This window comes from Pagrus pagrus (assembly GCF_965226575.1).
Source record: "Pagrus pagrus genome assembly, chromosome: 7".
Classification (NCBI taxonomy): domain Eukaryota; kingdom Metazoa; phylum Chordata; class Actinopteri; order Spariformes; family Sparidae; genus Pagrus; species Pagrus pagrus.
The window spans coordinates 9339194-9360755 of record NC_140191.1 but is presented as its reverse complement, the minus strand read 5'-3'; the positions used below and the strand labels follow the sequence as shown (position 1 = coordinate 9360755).

General features: G+C 42.3%; 1 protein-coding gene across 1 annotated transcript; it reads left to right on the top strand.

Moving 5' to 3' along the window:
* The first annotated feature begins 5451 nt into the window (after positions 1-5451).
* Positions 5452-20664, top strand: rspo1 (R-spondin 1). The gene is made up of 6 exons (XM_084356571.1): positions 5452-5962; positions 9053-9247; positions 12275-12418; positions 14042-14266; positions 18777-18875; positions 18969-20664. Exons 1-6 carry the CDS (start codon positions 5866-5868, stop codon positions 19079-19081), a joined length of 873 nt encoding a protein of 290 aa, XP_084212697.1. The 5' UTR covers positions 5452-5865; the 3' UTR covers positions 19082-20664.
* The last annotated feature ends 898 nt before the right edge of the window (positions 20665-21562 follow it).

Genomic DNA, 21562 nt, shown 5'->3' with positions numbered 1-21562 from the left:
TTGTAACTACTTGCCTGAGTTTGATGCAGTTCGACGCTCCAAAGTGGATTTTAAAAGCGCGACTCGCAGGAGCTTGAGTGCAAACACGCGTCCTGAACTGATGAAGACGAAATAAAAAAAAAAAAAAACTAAAAAAAACTCAGTTACTAAAGTCATCGGAATATGTCTTTTTCATGCATATGATCTCTCACTGGAGGACTTTTTTTTTTTTTTTTTAATCCAATGCACATTGTGTCTGTCTTCTTTGCGCATCCTCTCCACAGCCCGCAGAGAAGTGTGCCTCGAAAGCGTGACAGATGCGAGAGAAATGAAATCATATGTCTTTTTAAATGATGACAGAGAAAGGTTGCATGGGGGTATCCTGGAGGAGGAGTTCTTTGTGACCAAACAAGTAACGGAATTTCCCTTATAAAAAAGGAAATTGAGTCCGGACCGCTCAATGAACAGCGTTATTCGGGGACTCCGACGCACAGGTGGGTTGATTCTGATTTCATATTTTAGCCTTCTGTCTTTATTATCTGATTCGAGGCTTTGTTTGAGATTAGGATTTAGATTAGACTCTTATAAATTAATATCTTGATTTTGGATTAAACTTTGTTTTAACGAATCTAGACAATCTAAAAGTCACTTTAATGTACTTTAAACAAATAGAAAACTGTTTTGTCCTAGTTTTAATATGTTATTATAATAATAATAATAATAATAATTATTATTATTATTATGATTATTATTATTATTACAATGTCTGTGGCGACCATTATTAATTTTACTGTGAAATCAGTAACACTTCCCTTGTTAGAAACGTCAAACTTGAGACTCTCAGTCCATTATAGTCATTTTGAGGTAACTTTATTTTTTTTACCCAAACACTTAACTAAATATGTAATAATACTGATAATTAATTTTAGCACATCACATAGTGGCTAAACTGAACTTTAGAGTGCACATACAGTTTTTCACTCACTTGGATTACATCGATATCCATCCATACACAAACACACTAGTTTCTCGAGCTACATAAATGTCAGCAGACCCCAGCTTCAAAATGTCCAGCAGGGAGGGATCTAGAAAAACAACAGGACAGTGACGTGACAGCAGAGATGCTGGACCGGGGACAGGTGGGGATCTGCATCTGATTTCCCTTCTCCCTGAAGAGCAGTGCAACGCAAACAGCTGTAATCCAGCATGGTGTGCGAGTCTGCGAGACAAAGCTGAACTGTGCTCAACTGAGCTGTAGAAGATCAATCCTCAGTCTGCTGGAGCTGTGCAGGATTTAGTCCTACATGAAAAACACTTAAAAAATAAAGGGTCTGCTGCGGGTTTTGATTCGAGGAGAAGGCTGATGATGCTTTTCTCGGCTTTGAGTGTCAAGTGTGTTTCAACCGCCTGAACTCTTTTGAGCAGAGGAAGTTATTACCAGAATGGTTGAGGTTTCTGCGGGTGCCGGGTGTTTCTCCACACTGAGCTGGACAGGGTACTTATCTGTAGATTTAAAGGTGTTAAAAGCATGGGTGCATGCAAGAGGAGGATGATGAGTCTGGCTTGTTTTTCTTACCATACCAGTCAACACCTCATTTCCCTCGTCCTTCTTCTCCATTGCATCATCTCCTCATGTTTTTCCTTCTGTTTTTTACTGTGGGCTCGGTTGGCTCGCACCGCCAGGGCTTATGGCTTGGATGTGAAAAATCTGGAATTTTTACGGATCAAAATAGCTTTAACATTAAGGGTCACTTTAACTGGGCGAAATTAACCACAAGTTCCCGTTGCCAAAGTCAGGGAACAAAGTGTGCTCATCCACGCAAGAATTTACTGCTACGTCGACGTCCATGCTGCAGATGCAACTTAAAAATAATTTCCCTGTGAGGTTAGTACGCGGCCACATGTTGCAGCGGAACGGGGAAACGCTGGCTGCAACATTTTGATCATTCCAATGTGAGGAAAAAAGCCATTACGACTTCTCTAAAAGGTTGTGCCTTTTTATCCTTTATTTGCCCTTTGGGTTTCCGACTTGTTGCCACTGCGAATGCCACTTTTACCGTCCTCCCATTAAAATCCTCCCTTTGTGTGCGACTGAGGCATTTTGAGATACTTCACACATGTTAACGATCTTTGCTCAGCTCTTTAATACGTGTCAAAATGCCTTGTAGGTTCAGTCCCAGGCGCAAAGTTCATCGACGGGTTGCATTTGTAACTCTGAGCTCAGAGTTGTGGCACCTTCTCGAGTTCGATAAATTCCCAGTGTGGGAGCTCCCTTTCAGTGCTTGAATAATTGATAGATCAAAGTTAAGACTTACAAAGGAGGCAATTTAATCTCCTGACTATTTGATGAGCGGGGGCTTAGTTTCATTGGGCTCAGCTGAATGGGGCCGACGGCGAGGAAAGGCGCTCGGTTAAATGGATGAGGGAGCAGAGACAGAGAACTTTCAAAACATACAGGTGCCACAGCAGAGCTATACTTGCCCGGTGAGATGTTTGCGATGTGGCGTGGTTCAATGCACTGCAGATGGGCTTAGACTAAAACAATCTGTTTTCTCTGTAAGTTAACAGCCAGATCCTGTCTCTTATCTCCGTGCTGTGTGAGAGCAGATATAGATGGGCTGAGGTGGGCTTTTGGCAGGTTGCACAAAGTCGTGGGAGCGCTGTGTTATGAAAGAGTCTCTGGCACATGTCTTGAGTTACTCAGTGCTGGAAAGGTTGTGTTCTGAGTGATCCAGAGACTTAGCATGTCCCATTCTCTAATCATCACTCTCTCAAGTATCCAACAGGTGCTGCAGACGACTGGCCGCGCCACTCTTTTGGCTCTTTCCCGTAAATATGACTTTATCCGAGAGGTGTCAGTGACATTGTGAGTCATTAATTGTTAAGAAGTAAATAAACTTCTGGGGGAAGAGAGCCTAAAGTGTTTCCCGATTAGGAGGGGATACAAGTACCCTCATGCTCTGTTAGGCGTGAGGCAATGCTTTGGGATTGTAATGATTTGAAAAGGAACTTCCCTCTTGGTCTGAAAATGAGACTTTAAGATTGAGAAATTCTGTGTTGTTGTCTGTCTGTGTGTTTGTGTTATTTTCTTCACTCTTTTAGCCCCAAGCAGGCTTCAACAGATGCCCACAAATGACAAACTCCATTTAGCTCAGGAAATTAGGTAATGTCACATTAATGTTTTACAATGTTGAGACACTGCGGTTCTCAGAGACTTTTTTTCTCCATTTTAACGCTGAAATAGACTACAGCTTCTCACAAGACGAGGCGCGTAGTCATTGTCAAGGGGACTGGAAATCATTACAGACTTACTCGCACTCATTCATATCAGTTAGAGATCAAATAAAATGGGATTTTTGTCCTTTAAAAGATTGCGTGTTATTTCTGGCATCGAGCAGAGCTCCTGTTATCGCCGCTCGAAATATTTCGGGTCAGTCCAGCTAAAAAGAAAAATGGTGAAATCTGAAATGATTTCGTCCCTTTTTGATTTATACTTTAACAAAGGACGTAATGTTGCCTGCTGGAATGTTTAGACGCACCAAATGGCATTGTCCTTAGTGTGATTCAGAGCCACAACCGACTCAACAGCCAAATATGGTCCTATTTTTCTTTATTGAGCTGCGAGGGAGGACCTCCCATTGCTCGGCTCCTAACATGTTCTGTGTGTCCTCTTCACACAAGAGCTGTAAATACAGGCAGCTTTGACACTATCTAAAAAAGATCTCAGCAGCAAGTACGACAAAGGCCTTCAGTCCGAATGTATGTTGCATTTCCAAGACAAGTAAACGGTATTCTCAAAGGATACACATGTTCAATTCATCATTCAAGTACAGCAAATACAGCGAGAAATGCCATGGTCCCAAACTGTTTGAGGTATTTAATTGCCTCATTTCACAACTGTTCATTTGAATTAGCCAGTCAAAGTGTGAATCATACTTGAATGAATGCGGTTCAATAATGCAAGCCAAATAATATATCCTTGATGTTATTCTCTTACGACTGGAATAACATTTTAAAGTTATGCCTCCACATTCAGGCAAATAGGCATATCCTCTTTTTTGCTCAGAGTTACATGAGAAGATCGATATCACTCTCGCATCTATACAAGAGATACGAAGCTACAGCCAGCAGCTGGTTAGGTTAGCTTAGCATAAAGCGTAACAAAATGGGGGGAAACACCGAGCCATGCCGTGTTCTGTGCCTACCAGGACCTCTAAAGCTCTATGTACAAAAACAAAGAATAAAAAGTACAAGTTGTAGCTTAACTCTATTTCTTGGCCAGCTGCAGTGATTTTTTAGAGCATTGTTGTAATCATGAGGATGGAAAGCAATCAGCAGAGACTTTAGGAAGTCACCGTCCATTGCCAAGGAATCTTTTGACACACAACCCCAAGTAGAATTGCAGCAACTCAGTTTTGTTCTGTCTAAACAAGATATGTATTAATGAGTTATAGCTTAAGTGGTGCTGGTAGCCTGATTTCATCACCCTTTGACTAGAGATGCACTGATGGACTGGCCAGGGACCAGAATCAGTTTTTTAGGCATTAGGACCAGCCGATCGGTCTCAGACATATCCGATTTCGTGCTGATTTTGTACACGCAGGCTCCGTTGTCTGAATCTGGCTGTAGACTTTTAACTGCAGACAGTCTCCTTCCATTTTTACCTTTCACAATAAGAGTCCTTGATACCATTATACACTGCGCAAAAGTTTTAGGTCTGATAGGACTCTAATAAGGATTAATAGGTCACCAAATAACATAGCTTACAACATGTTAGATAAGGTGGCATATACGTCAATTTATTTTCAGTTGTATGTGATTTGTGCAAAAAGCTCAGTCCAGTTACAGAGCAGAGAGACAGTGACAGTGAGAGGAGGTCCTGTAATCTCTTTATGCTAAGCTAAGCTAGCGGGCTGTTGTCTGTAGCTTCATATATCTCATATAGGCACGACAGACGTATCAAGCATCACTTTTAACTCTCAGCAAGACAGCAAATACGCATATTACCCAAATTGTTGTAGTATTCCTTAAAGCAGCTACATGGAACTTCCTTTTTTTGTTGATTCTGGCGCCCCCTGTGGACAAAAGCAGTATAAACACCTGCCATCTGGCAACACAGACGTATCAGCTGCCGTACCACCATACTACAGCGTTTCGTTTTCTTAGTTGTAGGTCATATTGAGGCATTAGTATTACATTGAGATGGTTTTAAAACCAGGTTAAGTTCCTTGTAGTACTTTTGTTCTTTAACCTTTCCCTGAAACCTGTTCACCATCTTTTTGTCTTCTTTTCTAGGTAGATGTGTTGTCAGACATAGGCAAGAAACTGTATCCATCTCTATTCAATCTGCCTTGTTTTAGAGCATCTTTATAAGACATGTGCTTGTGAATGCAGGCACTCACTGACAGCAAACTCTCCTCAACGGCAGGTTCCCTGCTTCCCTGCCAGCCCATCCCAAGCTTCATGGGTTGAACCACCAGAAGTTCGACAATCTCCTCTCCTCCTATTTATCTCTTCTCTCCTCCTCTTTATCCTCCGAACAACCCCTCATCCCCCGCTCCAACTATCCGACAACCCTGCTCTGTCTGCTCCCTTTGCCAGTACTACCACCAGGGTGATGGCTTGTTGTGCCTCGGGCTTGTTTGGACTTGCAACCGCAGCATCATCCTCCACTACGCAGCAGCCACTAGAGTGAAAGAGACGGAGAGACAGAGGGGGGGAAAGGGAGCGTCAGACAGAGGAAGAGAGCAGTGCGACAGGAGAGAGGAGGGATCATCCGTCCCAGCAGAAGAGGGATTCACCTGTCCCACAGAGGAAGGGCCCCCCCCACCTGATCCATCTGGTCGCAGGGGGGGACCCTGCGTGGCCGCGAAGGCAACAGGGACTATGCAGCTGGGACTGTTGGCGCTGGCAATGGTCTTCCTCAGCTCCATGGGTCACAGCGATGTTCTCAAGCTCTCCAAGGCGAGAAGGCAGAGACGTGGTGAGTTTCTCTTTCTCAGCTTGTTTTTATCTCATATTTTTTCTTCCTCTCCAGCACTGCTGCCTTTCGTTTTTGGGTCTGAGTCACAGTGGTGACTGTCTTATAAACATTTAACAAGCAAAGTAAAGATAACATTTTGTTTATTTTCTCATCATTCTTGTTTGTTTTTCCTAGGCAGGTTACGTTAGGTTCAGCGTTTCCCCCGAATGGCTCCTCTTTCTTCCTCCTTGTAAGATTATGCCTCTCTCAGTTTATGTAAAACTTTTATGGGTATTAGGACTGTTTATAAGAGGAGTTTTGATGGATTTGCCCTCAAAGCCATCACTCTTTTTGCGTCTGGCTTTGTGGGCACATAATGGAATGAGTACCTGACAGTTCTAAGCTCTCATTGGACCGTGCTGCCGGTGTTGTTGTAAGCATTTTTCTGACCTCACGCAACCACAAAGATGGTGCTCAGGCCGACACGCAGTATATCTCTGGCCTCGGAGCCTCAGCGCTGGTGTTACTGTCAGCTTTGGAATAATTCTTTCTTTACACACGAGGAGCTTTCAGCCAATGGCAGCCTCAACCCCAACCTCTGTGAACCAGGATTCATATAATACCACAACTGGCCACAGTAACAGATGCAGTGTTGTTGAATTCACACATACTGGAAAGGGAGAGCTGCTTGTGACTGTTGCTTGCGTCGTAAAAATATCATTTTTTACGGTCACATTTACACACACAACGACCTTAAATGCTGCCGCAGTTTGTCGTGTGCCGTTGTAATGAGGGTGGAAGGATTTAGGTCACTCACCATATACATGAGCGCCCTCTACAGCGTCACTATCACTCGAGGTTTCTGCCCTCCAGATACGGAAGGGTTTTTTGCTTCAACCATCCCTCCTATGACAGAGGGACTTGAGGTTTTCCCAATCGGGATGAATTAAGTGTCACTCAGAGCTCACCAGAAGAGGAAAGCTCACATTGCTTGTCATGCTTCCGACAGAGCAAACTCTCTTTTTCAATCCACCACGTGTCAAAAACAGTTTACAACACCACAATCTCAGATTCATACCCTCCCTCTGCGATGTTTACTCCCATGGGCCATTATTGCTTCTTTCATCAATGGCGAGGACCTGTCCGTTATAGCTGCATTTGAGGTTGGGGTGACTCACACACGGAGTAATCTGTTCATGGGAGAACCCTTTTAACGCTTTTACCATCTGATTTATCTCTGGGAGGCAGCACGGCAGATGGATTGCTGTGTGAGAGGATGTATATTTAGAGCTGATACAGTACAGGAACTTAAATCAACTCAGACGACTGTGGTTGTGTCTCCGGACGGCTCCTAGAAAAAGGATGTGCACTTTGACACACTTTTACCCAGAAATGATTTAGATTACTGGTTGCGTGCGTTTTCCTTTTTAGAAGATGAGGGAATTGGGTTAATTTCTTAGGGATTACAAAGAAATTAAGAGTTTTTGGATTTAGGACGAGATTGTTATTGTTTGATACCACAATAGAAAGTCACTGGATGTTACTCGATTCCCAGCCATCATTAATGGGGGATTGGGGGCCCATTCTACCTGGCTGAAGTTAAGTGTTATTATTGTGACAGTGTGACAATAAGTATCCTTAAAGATCCAATTTTTGAGTTTCATTCCCAACTCGTCAAATACTGACGCTTTAGGTTGGTAAGTCGGGTCGGCCACCAACCTAAAGCATCAGCATTTGAAGAGTTGCAAAAATCACCTCTCTGTATGCTAGCTAGCTAACATTCTGACTGGTAAAGTTTTCTTACCATTTTACAAACGATCACAATCAACATTAACATCTATTACATTCTAGTTACCAATTTTTTTTAATACATTTACAGTTAATGAAATAGAGACGCAGTACAGTGTTTACCTACCCACAGCATGATCTGATAAGGGAAATGGGGATACAGCGTCGGAGGCGGAGCCCCATTAGCCAAAAAAGCTTGACTTGCTGGGTGTCGAATTACTAAGATCTTCCATGTTGTGGGGCCCATAGAGCATGCAGACTAAAAAACTTCCCAGGCCGAACCGGCTAACTTCCGGTTCAGCCCTTGGCTAATTTTAATACGGATCAAAGGATTTAATCTAGTGGCTCAGCTTTTCTAGACTTTCAAAATGTTATTGGACCAAATGACTCAAATTCTGATTTTGTGGGGGTTGTGACGCAATTCGGTTGCTATAACAGCAGGTGAACGTGTAAATGTAGCCGATCAAAACAGACACTGAAGGACATCGCAACAACCAGGTGCACTTAACAACAGCATAAGTATCACAATCAGTGTGTTCACAGGAGGGACGTTATCTCCGCAGAGCATATATGATTGACAGTAGATGGGAGGGGAAGGGCGAGGGTAAATCGTCAACTTGTTAATCGTTCACCGATGCCGTTGTTCTCTCAGACGGATTTAAAAAATATATCTATAAAAATATGTCTGGGCATCCGTTAATATACCTGGATGGGCTGCCCAAGTGTTTTGGACGGTGATGCTTTGTTGCCTATCCTAGCATAGCGAAATGTTTTCATTTTATTTTTTATTTCTGTAATTTGGGGGGAGGTTGGGGGTGATTTTAAGCATATTTGAATATATATTATAATTACAGCCCTGCCTAGATCGTTTCTGACTGACCCCAGTTGAGGCCCTGTGTGATGTTAGTTGACTGATTGTGACTGGCCCTTGGTCGGCTGTCAGCCCCAATTACCCGGGTTTCTCCAAATGAAAATCTGTTAAGGATCTCCGGCAAGTGGTTTGAGGTAAACAGTGAGTAACTGTTCAAACAAAGATGTTTGGCCTGGCCCCGGTTAGATTAAGCTGCAAGCATTAACCCCTCCTTGTTGGAGTGATAAAGTGCGGGCAGGTTTATGGTTGGATCTGTGAAGATGCCAGCAAAATATCAAAGTTCCCTGATGTTTTTCTCATGGGTAAATTGTTGACAAATTCTCTTTTTATTTCCTTATTAAAATTCATATCTAGCTGGAAACAATTTATCTTTTTTATGTGATGGCACACCATGCTGTTCTGTTGCCTGCCTCAACCTGACTATATCCTTCTCTCTGTTTATGTTCCCACAGTTAGTACTGAGGGGCCACCAGCTTGCCCCAAAGGCTGTGAGCGATGCTCTGAGTATAACGGCTGCATTAAATGTAAGCCCAAGCTCTTCATCTTCCTGGAGCGCAATGACATCCGTCAGATAGGCGTGTGCCTCGCCTCCTGCCCCATGGGATACTTTGGCATGAGGAACCCAGAAGGCAACAACAGATGCACCCGTGAGTCTTGCTGCAAGCTGTAGACTCAGTCGGCGCATTAGATTTGTAGATACACATCTGGAATCTTCCAAATACATCCAGGCTCGAGTTAACTCACTGGCAAACATTGCACAGCTGATGTCAAATCAAGCCTGCAGAAGTGTAAACGATCTGTTTATCTTTGGCCCATCATCTTCTGTTTATGTACAATATGAGGGTATTTGGAGGAGCAAAGGGATATCCTGCTAGTTTCTTTGTTGTGTGCATCTGTATATTTCCACTTTGTGTGTTCAACAAAGACCTAAATATTAATGCAGAAAATAGGGATCCTACCTTCATGCTACGATTTTTCATATTTGTGAGTGAATAAGAAGTACCCAATATTTCTGAATGCGCACTAACAAGATACAAGTGTCCGATAATAAGTAAATACAAGTGACCACTTGATGAAATCCTTCTGTTGCTACTTATGCCTGTGGAAATAGCACAAAATTAGCCGCCAAAATCCAGTAAAAGTATTTGCTGAACTGGAGGAAAGTCAGGAGATGTTTTAATTGAACTGGTCTTCATTATAGTTGCAGGCAGGTTTGGCTTGTTTGGAAGGCGGGTGAAAGGGTTTCCACACTCACGATACTTACCAAACCTGGTTCTGGTGACACGGGTTCCCGTACTTTTAGCCGGGGAGTGCCAGCACCGCCGTCTGACGTCTGTTTCCCCTTATGTGTGGGCAGAGAACAGGATTGCAACAAAATCCCAACAAAAACATTTCTAATACATTGTTGTTTGTCTGTTTTTGTGAAAGGATGTCTGCGCTTTTTATTTGGCCCTCATGTGCAGGGTTCATGCCAGGCCACAATCCATGTTTGTTATGCTTTCACTTTTTATACATATTTTTAGTCCAATACACCCTTATAAACTATCATATACAGTCTGGGCTGTATATACACTACAGAAAGGGTTTATTTGAATTCCAGCGGGGCTAAATGATTCTTTGCCTTACATCAGTTACACACGGCAAAAAAATGCTATTTCAAATATAAGTAAAAAACAATGAAAACACTGTGCTGAAAGGTGAACTTATCTTAAAAAGTCCCTAGATCTCAGTGTAATGAGGTATTTTGAATAGAAATGAGACAAATATTCTGATTGTGTTGGTTTTCTGCTACAGGAAGAAAAATGCATACTATTCTTCTTTTTTTTTCTTGACTTCCCATTCCATATGTCATAAAATATTATAAAAATATATATGTCTGGTTAGAGTGATGCCATTTAGGAGTGAGAAACAGGAGCTGTAGTTTTGTGCTCCTGCGGTCACAGTTCTTGTTTGAGTCCCCTTTAATTCATCCAATATCAAACTCGATATCACTGTAACTTTTTTAATTTCATACCAACCACAACTGCTTCACCATAATTTAATCTCAGCAGAGAGTTTACTAAGATCCACATCAAACTGTACTCACTCATAAATACCAGCCACTTAAATACGTCTTTCATCAAGATCCAGGCACTATTCCCTGAGAAATTAACGAAAATGTGGAAAAACACCATTATATCGTATTGCTAAAGGTGCAATATGTAAGAATTGGCCACTCACAACAAATAGGGGGCAGCATATCACCAGAGTAACCACTAACTGCAGCCAACTGTAGCTGCTCTGTGCTAGTTAGCTCAGTTAGCCGTGCAGCTAGCGGTCCAGACTGGGAGCTTGGTGTTTACACCACTAGCACGGGAGTTTTGAACCTGAATGGACCTGGGCTAAACATTGTAACACAATGCATAGACATTTCAACCAAAATACTATAACTAATACTACTTCATATTGCACATTTAAAGAAAGTGAGAACAAAATCTTGGATCCGCCCCCTACCTGGATCTGCACCCAAAGATAATGGGCTGTTAATGGGATAATACTAAGCAGAGCCTCGAGAAATCTACTGAGTGGTTTTTGTGTTGTCTTGCTCACAACAAACCAACCAACAACTCCTTGGCGGAGGTAATTACAGTATAGAGAAGGAATGAATGACAAAATGATCAATGATCAGACTTTTACATGTTTTAATCAAAATCTTGACTCATTTGCGTCAAGTTCAACCCCATGTGCTGCGCCATTCTTCCGCTGCTCTGGTTTGTTGCAGAGAGAGCTGAATTTTCTCAGCAAATTCTTGTCAGAGGCCCTCAGTGGCTAACCTGGGTTATTATCCAATCATTCGACTTTATACATGTCATCCCAGAATGTCTTGTTAGCAACATTTGTCTTACATTATATGGCTACAAATGTCAGTACTGTCAAATTTAGCTGTCAGGGGCTTAAAAATAGTAATTGGGAGCAGGAGGCAAGAACATTAAGATCCCAGTGAGAATTCAGTGTTAGATCATTTCTAACCTTGGCATTGGCCCAGCTGCAGAGTAGACATTCTTAAGTTAAGTACACACGAATACGGCGAGTCTAGATCTGAATACATCTCCAATGTAGAATCATTGACAGGAATTTTACAGATTCTTCACTGTTTCTGATTAGCATTAGGAAGTGTCTTCTAAGATTAAAACCAAAGCCTTTTTTTTTTTTTTGGAGTCTGTTTTTCATCTTCCTGTGTTTGTAATTATCCAAAATTCAAGAAGTTGTTTATTTGCCTGGAAAGTGAAAGATTTTAATGAGTCTTAGGTGTGGAGAAACCCACTCTTGAGAAACCAACTCGAGCAGTACAGTCCTGGCTGTACTCATTCACACCCGCTTTCCAAAAAAACAAGGCCTGTGGTGCATGTGTTTTTAAGAGAAGAGTGTTACTCCCCCTAAATAGACCCCTTGTTGTTTAATCACTAATAAATCTCTCAGAGGAAATAAAATTCCTCTTGTCCTCTCTCTGGAGAACCATTGGCCCTTGTCAGCCAAAGATCCAATGAATATTCCATTAAAAGAATACAGATTTGTGTTTCCACTCGAGGTTTTGTGAACAATGAACACTTACACAATCAGCAGACTGAATGTGACTTAAACTGATTTGTTCCTTTCATGTGATCCTCTCTTTTTGTCTCCCCTGTGTCTTCCAGAATGTAAAATAGACAATTGTGAAGCGTGTTTCAATCGCAATTTTTGCACAAAATGTAAGGAGGGCTTGTATTCACACAGTGGGCGATGTTATGTCAGCTGCCCTCCAGACCAGCGCACCTCCAATGAGACCATGGAGTGTGTCGGTGAGTGACCTTTAACCTTTAACCTTAGCAAACTTAAGCCACGGCATCTCTTCAAGCTCCTGTAATGAACCAGAAAGTATATTTCTATGTGCCTTTCGCTCACTCATGCAGCTTATAGGTGTGAGCCACATGTTGACTCACTCTTTATTACTTTATTTTAGCAGCCAACTCAACCTGATCGCAAGAACAAATGTTGGCAATGTACGTTTCTACAAAGCACGGATATGAATCCTTTCTTTATGTTGCAACTATGTTTCTTATGGTCTAGTTAGGTTTAGGCACAAAAAACACTTGGTTCACCTTGTTCGATCCCAGCTAACACCACTGGAAAATGTCCTAATGTTTCGTATAAAGTATAAAATATCCAGTGATTTCACGTTGAAAAATGTTGAACACTGCCTCCAACAGAAGCTTGGCAGCTGTATCGCCTAGATGTCACACCACCACAGTCCCCTCCACTTCCTTACATGAAGGTCAACTCATACATAGTCGCCAGGATATTATGTGAGCAGGTAATTTGTCTGCAAAGCACAGTAACGTCCAAGGTTGACGCTTACCGAAAGTGGCATATCACGTTCACGTTATATGCTTATTAGCCACATGTTGCAGCAGGAGGTGGAGGGGAAGGTGGAGCCAACAAGGCTGCTATTCGTCCAGACGCCTAAGGACTTCAGGACACCTCGAGGCATTTCCAGCCGTTTTCTGAACTAGGTTTTTCTAAGGAGATTTACAGTGGCTGTTGTAGCAACCAAAACCGGCTATTTTTCACTGTAAGTCAGACCGTCTCCATCTGTGATCGTGGCAACCGAAACAGGCATTTTAAGCCACACCGTGATGCTTTCCTAACCCTAACCAAGCGGTTCACGTGCCTAAAACTTAACCAGAGCAGAAGCACAGCGTTGTGACAAAAGAGAAATAGAAGATGCAATCTAAACAAACGTAAAGTTGCCACATAAAGAAACATCCAGTTTTAACTTATCTGTGGTTTTGCGTATTTGGCAAACATTCATTCTGATCATTGGGTTGGACACGTATAGTGTCGAAATGTTGATACGACACACATGTCTGTGGTTTGCAGAAATGTAAAACGAAAAAGGAAGAATTTTAATCTGGCGACTGTTCAAGTGAGCTTTTAAGAAAAAATCATTTCTTGATCTTACATTTCTGTTATTTTCTTCTTCTGTTTAACTTGTAAGAAAAAAAACATTTCTGTCATAAGTTAGAAACTGCAGCATTAAAAGTGAAACCCAAGCATCCCAAGACATGGAGCCTTGAGCTGACTTTTTGGCGTCAGTTGTTGTTTTTCTTACTTGACTCCGCTGGTCCACGGAGACTAGATTAACACGACCCTTAAACTTGCCTTTGTCTTAAACAGCCATAAGCTTTGGTACATTTTCAGGTTCATAGCAACCTTCTCCATGTGTGTCTCTGTAGTCAAAAAACAAATGAGATAAAATTGCTTTCAGATTCGGAAATCACTTAAACTCATTATTCAGAGCTAAAACTGCTGAGCTGTAAAAAGCAGACAGGAAGGCTGCGAAACAAATGTGAGATGTTGGAGCTGTGAACTGTTCACTCACTACCTCAGTCTTCTGTGTCGGGTTTTTAATTTTTTCCACCCAGGTCAGCCTCCTGCAGAGTGCGAATTGGGCGAGTGGAGCCAATGGGGTTCCTGCATGAAGAAGAACAAAACATGTGGATTTAAGAAAGGCTCGCAGTCTCGGGTTCGCGTGCCCCTTCCGCAGATTCACAGCCCAGACACCTCCCCAGCCTTTATACCATCGCAGACCTGCACTCCACAGACAGAGAGAAGGAAATGTGTTGTGACCAAGACGCCCTGTTTGAGAGGTAAACACAAATAAAGCACGCAAAAACAGACACACTGAGGAGAAAATCACACATAGTAGGGACTTAATCAGATGACAGTACTCAAAATACAAATGAATATGCGGTAAAGTCCATGTGCTTTACGAAATGCCTCCACTAGTTAATATGATGACTGATGGAACCATTACTCAACATCCAAAGGCCTGTATCCCCGCCAGTGTGTCTGTGACCCACAGCGTGTTGATTGGGTTTGGTTTGGCTGAGCTCACACAAGGATACAGAATCTCTTGACTTCTCTGCATGTAAACAATAAACTCCATCTACGAGCCAAGCAGATGAAGGGCGGGCATTGCGCACGGCAAAGCTGGACAAGGATCAGAGCTAGAAAGAGCTATTTGTTCTGAAGACCATCGAAGCGTGAGGTTTACACGTCCATGACATGTTTGCTTGGGCTCTTATCGTCCGCACAGCAGCTTGCTCTCCAGCAGGTTAACAGTCATTCTCGCCACTCAATGGCCATTATGAACCTTCTTAACAGCTTGTTAGTCGCTCTTGGCCTCACTTGCAGGTAAGGGATAATAAATTGCAAGTCTCGCCGATTAGTCCAGAGTTTATTGGATGAATACAACAACAAAAACACCCAAGATCCCGTTTTTTTTTTTTTGCTCTTAAATATTTTGTCCTTAGTAGTGAGGCAAATAAAGCAAATATTTACCAGCTGTGGTGCTGGGACGATAAACCTGTTGATAAAGCTGTTACAAGCTACAGATAATTCGAGCTGTAGCAGTTATTCTATTGAACTGCAATCAATTATTGCTAATGAGGACTCGTATGCAAATATATTTTTCTCCAATTGTAACCATACACTAATCTGTTTTGCAAACTGTGCCATTTTTTAACCAAAGTTGGAAACTTTCTTTTATTTACAAGGATTTAGAGAACTGCAAACGAGCAGTTTTTAAAGCCTTTATTGGACGGTGGCACGCTTAGGCAACGTTGCATAACAATATTTGCACGATGTTGGCAACTGTACAGATGTTGCAACGTGAAACAGATTATACGACTGGATATATGTGAGCAAACATGGAGGAGGCTTGCAGATTCGAGCACTGTCCTCGACACTGACAACTGTTCCTTTAGGGGCTGTGAGTCCATAGAACAGAACATGATCTGACATTGTCCCATATAGATCTGTGGTCATGTCGAAGGGGGAAGGAGGTTGTTGTGGCTCGCTCAGCGAGGCAGCGACAGCATAATTTGAGAAATGAGAAGTGGATTTACTCCGTGTGACGCCTGCATCCTGGAAAGACTTTCAGCCTTGGGTGCCTGAAGAAGAATAATTAACTGTGAAATATATAAAAAACGACAAAAACTGCTAAGCTGCCAAATTTCTAAACTTGGAGCAAAGGTCGGTTATATCAGAAAAGACAAGGATGACATCAGCTGACGAGTGATGAGTCGTAGAAGCCTCGTGGATTGTGACAAGAAGAATTTTAGTTCAGTTTTCCATCTGTTTTGCTGCTAAATGAGAAGAAGACACACACTGCAGTGCAGAGGAAAGAATTTACCTCTGAGAGGTTATAATAGGTGATGGTACTGTGACTCCTGTGAACCGGTTCATGTGGGTACACTGTGCAAAAAGAGCACAGCTGTGAATTCATCTGTGGGAGTTGGCTGGCAGACTAGCTATATAAAACTCAGGGGGCAGACCTTGTATAACATTAGTGATTTAGTGGTCTGCAGATCTCACGCTTTGTGTTGATTTGGCTGCAAATTTTTTCCCCCTTTTCCTGAAGCTCCACAAAAGGGTCTCACGCGAAAACAGGATTTTCTGGATGTGTTATTGCATTTGTCAGGCAAAACTGTTTAGCTTGGATGGAGAGGAGGTACAATCAGGGCTGTCATAAACTGATGGAGTCCCCCTCTCTTGGCTCCATTAGTGATTTGTTAGAGAAGTAATTAAGTCCTTACACAGGAAGCACACCAGCTCAGATGCTGCAGAGTGTGCGTGAGGGCCCTTCACTTCGCTCAGGCTTCGCTCTCGTTCATCGTGCCTCATTGATATAAATTGGAACTATTACTGCTCAATATGAAGTGCTTGTTTGAATGGCGGTCATAAAAGCTCGGAAATATGTTTATTAATTCAAGACAACACATAAACGACTAACGTGTTGGAGATACAATTGTCTCACATGATTTGAGCCAACCCACCAAATGATGTCAGCAGTCTTGTTTTCATGATTTTGGCACTAATGGCTTTCGAAAAAATGAGTTGCTCTTCTTTGTGTACTACTGTGTGGGGCTGAGCCTTTCGGTTGAGAGCAGAGCAATTGTGACTCTGCATGGGTCTGCGGCGAGTAAATGTTTTTGTGTTAGGTCTGTCCACATTCAACTACATCGAATCTACTTTATCACCGTATAATGATTTTCACTGGCTGGTGTATAAACTGGTGAAATTTGAGAAATAGTGTCCCCGCCGGACTTTTAGATTTTCACTTTGACTTAAACCAAAGAATCATAACTGTTTGTACAACGAGTTTAAAATTGCTGGTAGGGAAATAAACACAGACCTACAGTTATTACTGCACAGCAGTAGACAAACATGGTGGCGCCATAAGCCCTGCTGTTGTCAACTGTGTAGTGAACACTGTCCAGCCCTTGGCATGTGTTCACTCAGTTTCCAGGATGTGCAGAGACTCTCAACGCACAAGTTCATAACAAACATCCTCCACCGTAACTATACTCCCTCAGATATACAAAACCAAATACTTTTGAGTGCTGCCTAAACAATAGCCATGTGACACTAGACACAATGTTCATTTCCACTTTGCGACAGCTCTTCACGCCCTTATGGGCCATTATCGGGCCCTTGAAAATGTTTAACTCATTATGCCAGAAGTGATTTTAAAGTGATTAATGAGACAGAAAATCGTGTCACTTGACTGTCCTGAGTGCTCGTAAGGTCTGTGCATGTGCTGCATTTTAAATCAGCAGCAGAGCTCAGCTGTCTCCTCTCCTGAATGTGTTATATGTGGACATTAACCACACTGTGGTGGATGTTTGTGTTTAGAGAGCAATTATGCTCTTAAATGTGTGGCAGGTGTGAATGCTAATTAAAAGGGTACCAGCAGAAAGGAGGTCGTAGGAGCCTTCTGTGAGTGCTTAGTGGAATAAGTAAGTGAGGAGCTGTTGAAATAGAAATAAGTATTTTTTGGCCTTCATGGCTTTTTATTGATGAGGCAGCTCAGGGAGGTAATGGGAGGTAATCAGCCTCGAGCCCTGGGCTGCCTGGGCTCTTCTCTTGTGTTGCTGTGACCATCCTGGTATCATCACAGTGCTATTTACCATTTTTCTGATGGAGATAGAAACGCATGAAGGCTCACAGTTTGTTCACAACTTCACACTTTCAATCAGTTCATCAAATAAAAAACACTGCTTCATTGCCTGGCCACTAACATTAGCGGATATAAGCTAACATTAGCAACCCGTGCTCCTACCCTGCCAGGCTGCACTGTTATTAGAGGAGCGGTGCCAACTGCAGAAACTTTGCTGCTGGACTTAAGTTTTGGGCTTCATATGCCATCAAAGGAGGGGAACGCAACATTGAAATTAGAGGCCGGCCAATATGCAGTTTGTTGCACACATTTTTTGCAGTGATCAAATGTGGTTATCAAACACTTTTTTTTAAAACTGATATCAGAACTGAAACAGTAAACTTCACTCAAAATTTAATCATAATGAAATGCTCCAAGCCTCGTTTTCTACACTGTGTATTATACAACCAAAAAGTTTCAATAGATAAGAGAATACAGGCAGAGGACAGGGTCTCCGCAGATGCAGACACCATCACACACTTCTATCGGGTCACAAGTAATGATTAAGAGTCTATACATACTGTATATTGTTTTTCCAGGAAAATCTTTCATAGTGTACCTTTAAAGGATCGCCAAAATTGTTATAATTCATGCTTAAGGGCTCATGAATATTTGGACCAAAATTTCATGGTAACCTGTCCAATATTTGCCACAATATTTCTCTCCCAAACACAAAAGTCAGTGTCTCACAAGAATGATTGGATTCAGCTTCTGGGGACCATGAGTGTCTGAGCTAAATGTCATGGCGATTGATCAGTTGTCCAGACAAAAGTGGCAGACCAACATACGGATTCACGAACTGATTAATCTGCTGAAAAACAAATGTTTGGATGTACTGTTTTGTCCTAATAGGTTTGATTATTATTTGTCAGCCACTTGTGGCACACTGATCGCTGCTTGTAACTCTGGACCGGATGTGTATGCTTGACACTTGCATTGCCTGTATTAAAAACCACTCAGCCGCAACCACAAGTCCAGAGCAACCACACATCCCTTATCATTCACTCCCGTCCCTCAGGGATCAATGTTTTTCCTTGTGTTCAGCCAAGTGGAGGCACTTCTACATACATCATCGGATGATGACAGCTATCTGACAAGAGTTTATTTAAGAAATAGTATAAACTATTAATCATACTTCCTGTGCGTTCTCATTTCAGAGAGGAAGGGGAAGGGAGACCGACAGGATGATACAAACAGAAGAGAGAGGGAGAATGCACGCGGGCGAGGACGCGATGGCAGTAGAGGAGGTGGAGGAGGTGGTGGTGGAGGAGGAGGTGGTGGAGCAGGAGGAGGAGGAGGAGGAGGAGGAGGTGGTGGAGCAGGAGCAGGAGGAGGTGGTGGAGCAGGAGGAGGAGGAGGCGGTGGAGGTGGAGGTGGAGGCGGAGGAGGAGGGGGGAAGAGGAGAAAAGGCCAGAGCAGGACCACCACTGTTCCCACCATCACAACCAGCTCTGTCTCCTAAACTCCATCGCCTGCTGGAAGAGGCTGATATGAAAATAAAGACCATGCCTCAGCCAGCAGCACCAGCCATAGACAAAGATCAAAGTGATGAAGAAATGGATTAATGCTGCTATGCATTGTTGACGATGCAAAGAGAACTGGAGGATTGCTGCAACACAAAGGCTTCTCTGAGCTTTTTGAATAGATGAACATATCTGGAAGATACTGGTGTCCTAGTGATATTCAGAAAGACTTGAGTTTCATTCCCCTGTGAGGGATCACCGTAGGACTGCAAGGCCACGTTGAAGATTGTGGTTCGACATGGTTCGTGCCGTGAACCGACCTGTGTCACTTCTCGAAGTAAGAACAGATTCCTGTGTATCGAAAGCAGCGGTCAATCTGGAAGTCTGATAACGAATGAAGGAACTCTTTTCAGTCTCCTCTGGTCTATGATGTATTTTGTTCCAGCCTGATTTTAATCACAGTCTGTTCTTCATTTGTTTTCATGTTGTTTTCGTGAGAGGTGGCAGATGGATTTTCTCAACAGCCGCTGTACGTGATGTAAAGACAATGAATAGTATGTCTTTGTACCTTTATTTCCTGTTGTGAGATGACACAAAAAAAGAAAGGCACTGGAAATCATTTGTGGTTGTTGTGGACAGAAGGTTCTTGATATATTATTTCGAGGAAGGAATCTATTACAAAAAAAACAAGCCTAAGAGAAGAGGTAGAGGAGGATTGCTTGGAGCTCGGCTCACATCCTTCTCCGGTGTCTTGACACAAACTTTTGCCATTTGATAGTTGCTTAGTTGTTTGTTTCGAAATAAATGTCGGTGTTTTGTATCAGAAAATGAAGGGTAAAAAAACACCAGTAGTTGCATGTGTACAAGGTTGCATGTGCGTGCCTTCGTGCATGCAAACGTGTGTGTGTGTGTGTGTGTGTGTGTGTGTGTGTGTGTGTGTGTTTGTCTCTGCCTAAAGTGTGGGTGTAAATGTGTGTACTCTGTATGCATATCTGCACGGAATCAAGTTGTTTGTCGACGGAACTTAGATGTTTGTACATGTGTGTTTACGTTTGCACATATGTGTTAATATTGGTCTCATAGGTTGAAGGAACGATAGGGTCTGGAAAACATGAGGAAGGAAATGTAAATGCACAGTGATATATCAAATATGCAGTAATTACAAGCCACTGATTATTATATAAGCCATCAAATCATCAGCTGCTCAGTAATCATGTCTGTTTGCAACAGGGTCTGAAGATTTTGCACAACTATAATGTTTCCTACTGCTCAAGTTTCAGAACAATCATAGCATTTTACACATTTATACTCCAAAAGCTGGCTTCATGACATTTGCAGATACAGAGAAATGTTTTTTTTGTCCGGGAATGTTTTCCATGGGTCTGTTTGCTTTACACAAGATATTAGTTTCAGGAGAAGTTACACGCTGCATTATTCATTCATACTATGGATTGTGATACTGAATATGTCAAACTGTGTTTATCATCAACATAAGAAGTATTAGTATCATCATGTATAGCTTATTCTGTGAAATCCTAAATAAAGTTCAGATGAAGCTGATGAAACTTCAGTCATACACTGACTTTGATATTAGTTTGTTTGATTTTAGCGTTATCAAAATAAGTGTTAATTAGCTCTATTAGTAGTCACTGTTATAACTCATGTCCCTCCTCCCCCTGCTCATGCACTAAAAGAGAAAAGACATTTTCTGCTTTGCCTGCCCCACTTTATCCAATCAGGACAGAGAACTCCACAACGAGGCGATCCTGTCTGCTACCATTTCCAGCGCTCCCGGCGACGGCTTACATTACCAAACAAACCAAGTGAAGAAAGGGGCTTCGAGAAAAGACAGGGGCAAAGACAGCTGCCTCTTTAGGAAATGAGAGGTGAAAGTGTGGTTGCGTGGAGAGGAGGGAGGGGATTGCTATCTGCGAAACGGACAGGAAGTTGGCTAAAGTGACGACAACGCTTACAGCAGCTTTAATAGCTACAGTAAACTATAGAGAATCAGCAATGGTGCAAGACACAAGGCGTTAGCCTACACAATCATACAGGTTGTAAACAAACCCCATGTTTAGCTAGACAGTAAGAACAAAATAACAAAAATAAAACAAACAATGACAAACAATTAGTTAGTTAGCCTGCCTGTTAGTTAGCCAGCTAGTTAGGCTAGTGATTTTTTGTTTAGCTGGTTAGCCAGCCAGCTAGTTAGTTATTACAGTAATCAGTCAGTCAGTTTGTTAACCAGTCAGTCAGTCAGTTAACCAGTCAGCCGGTTAGTTAGTTAGTTAAGAATTTGGCCACTTGGTTACTTGCTACTTAATTGGATTGGTTGGAAAGTTGGAGTAGTAAGTCAGTTCGTTAATTAGTTGGTTACTCACTCATTCAGTTAGTTAGCTAGTTGGTTAATTAGTCCAACTGGTAGCTGGTTAGCCAGTCAGTTACTTAGCCGGTTTGCTCACCAGCCAGCGAGCTAAGAA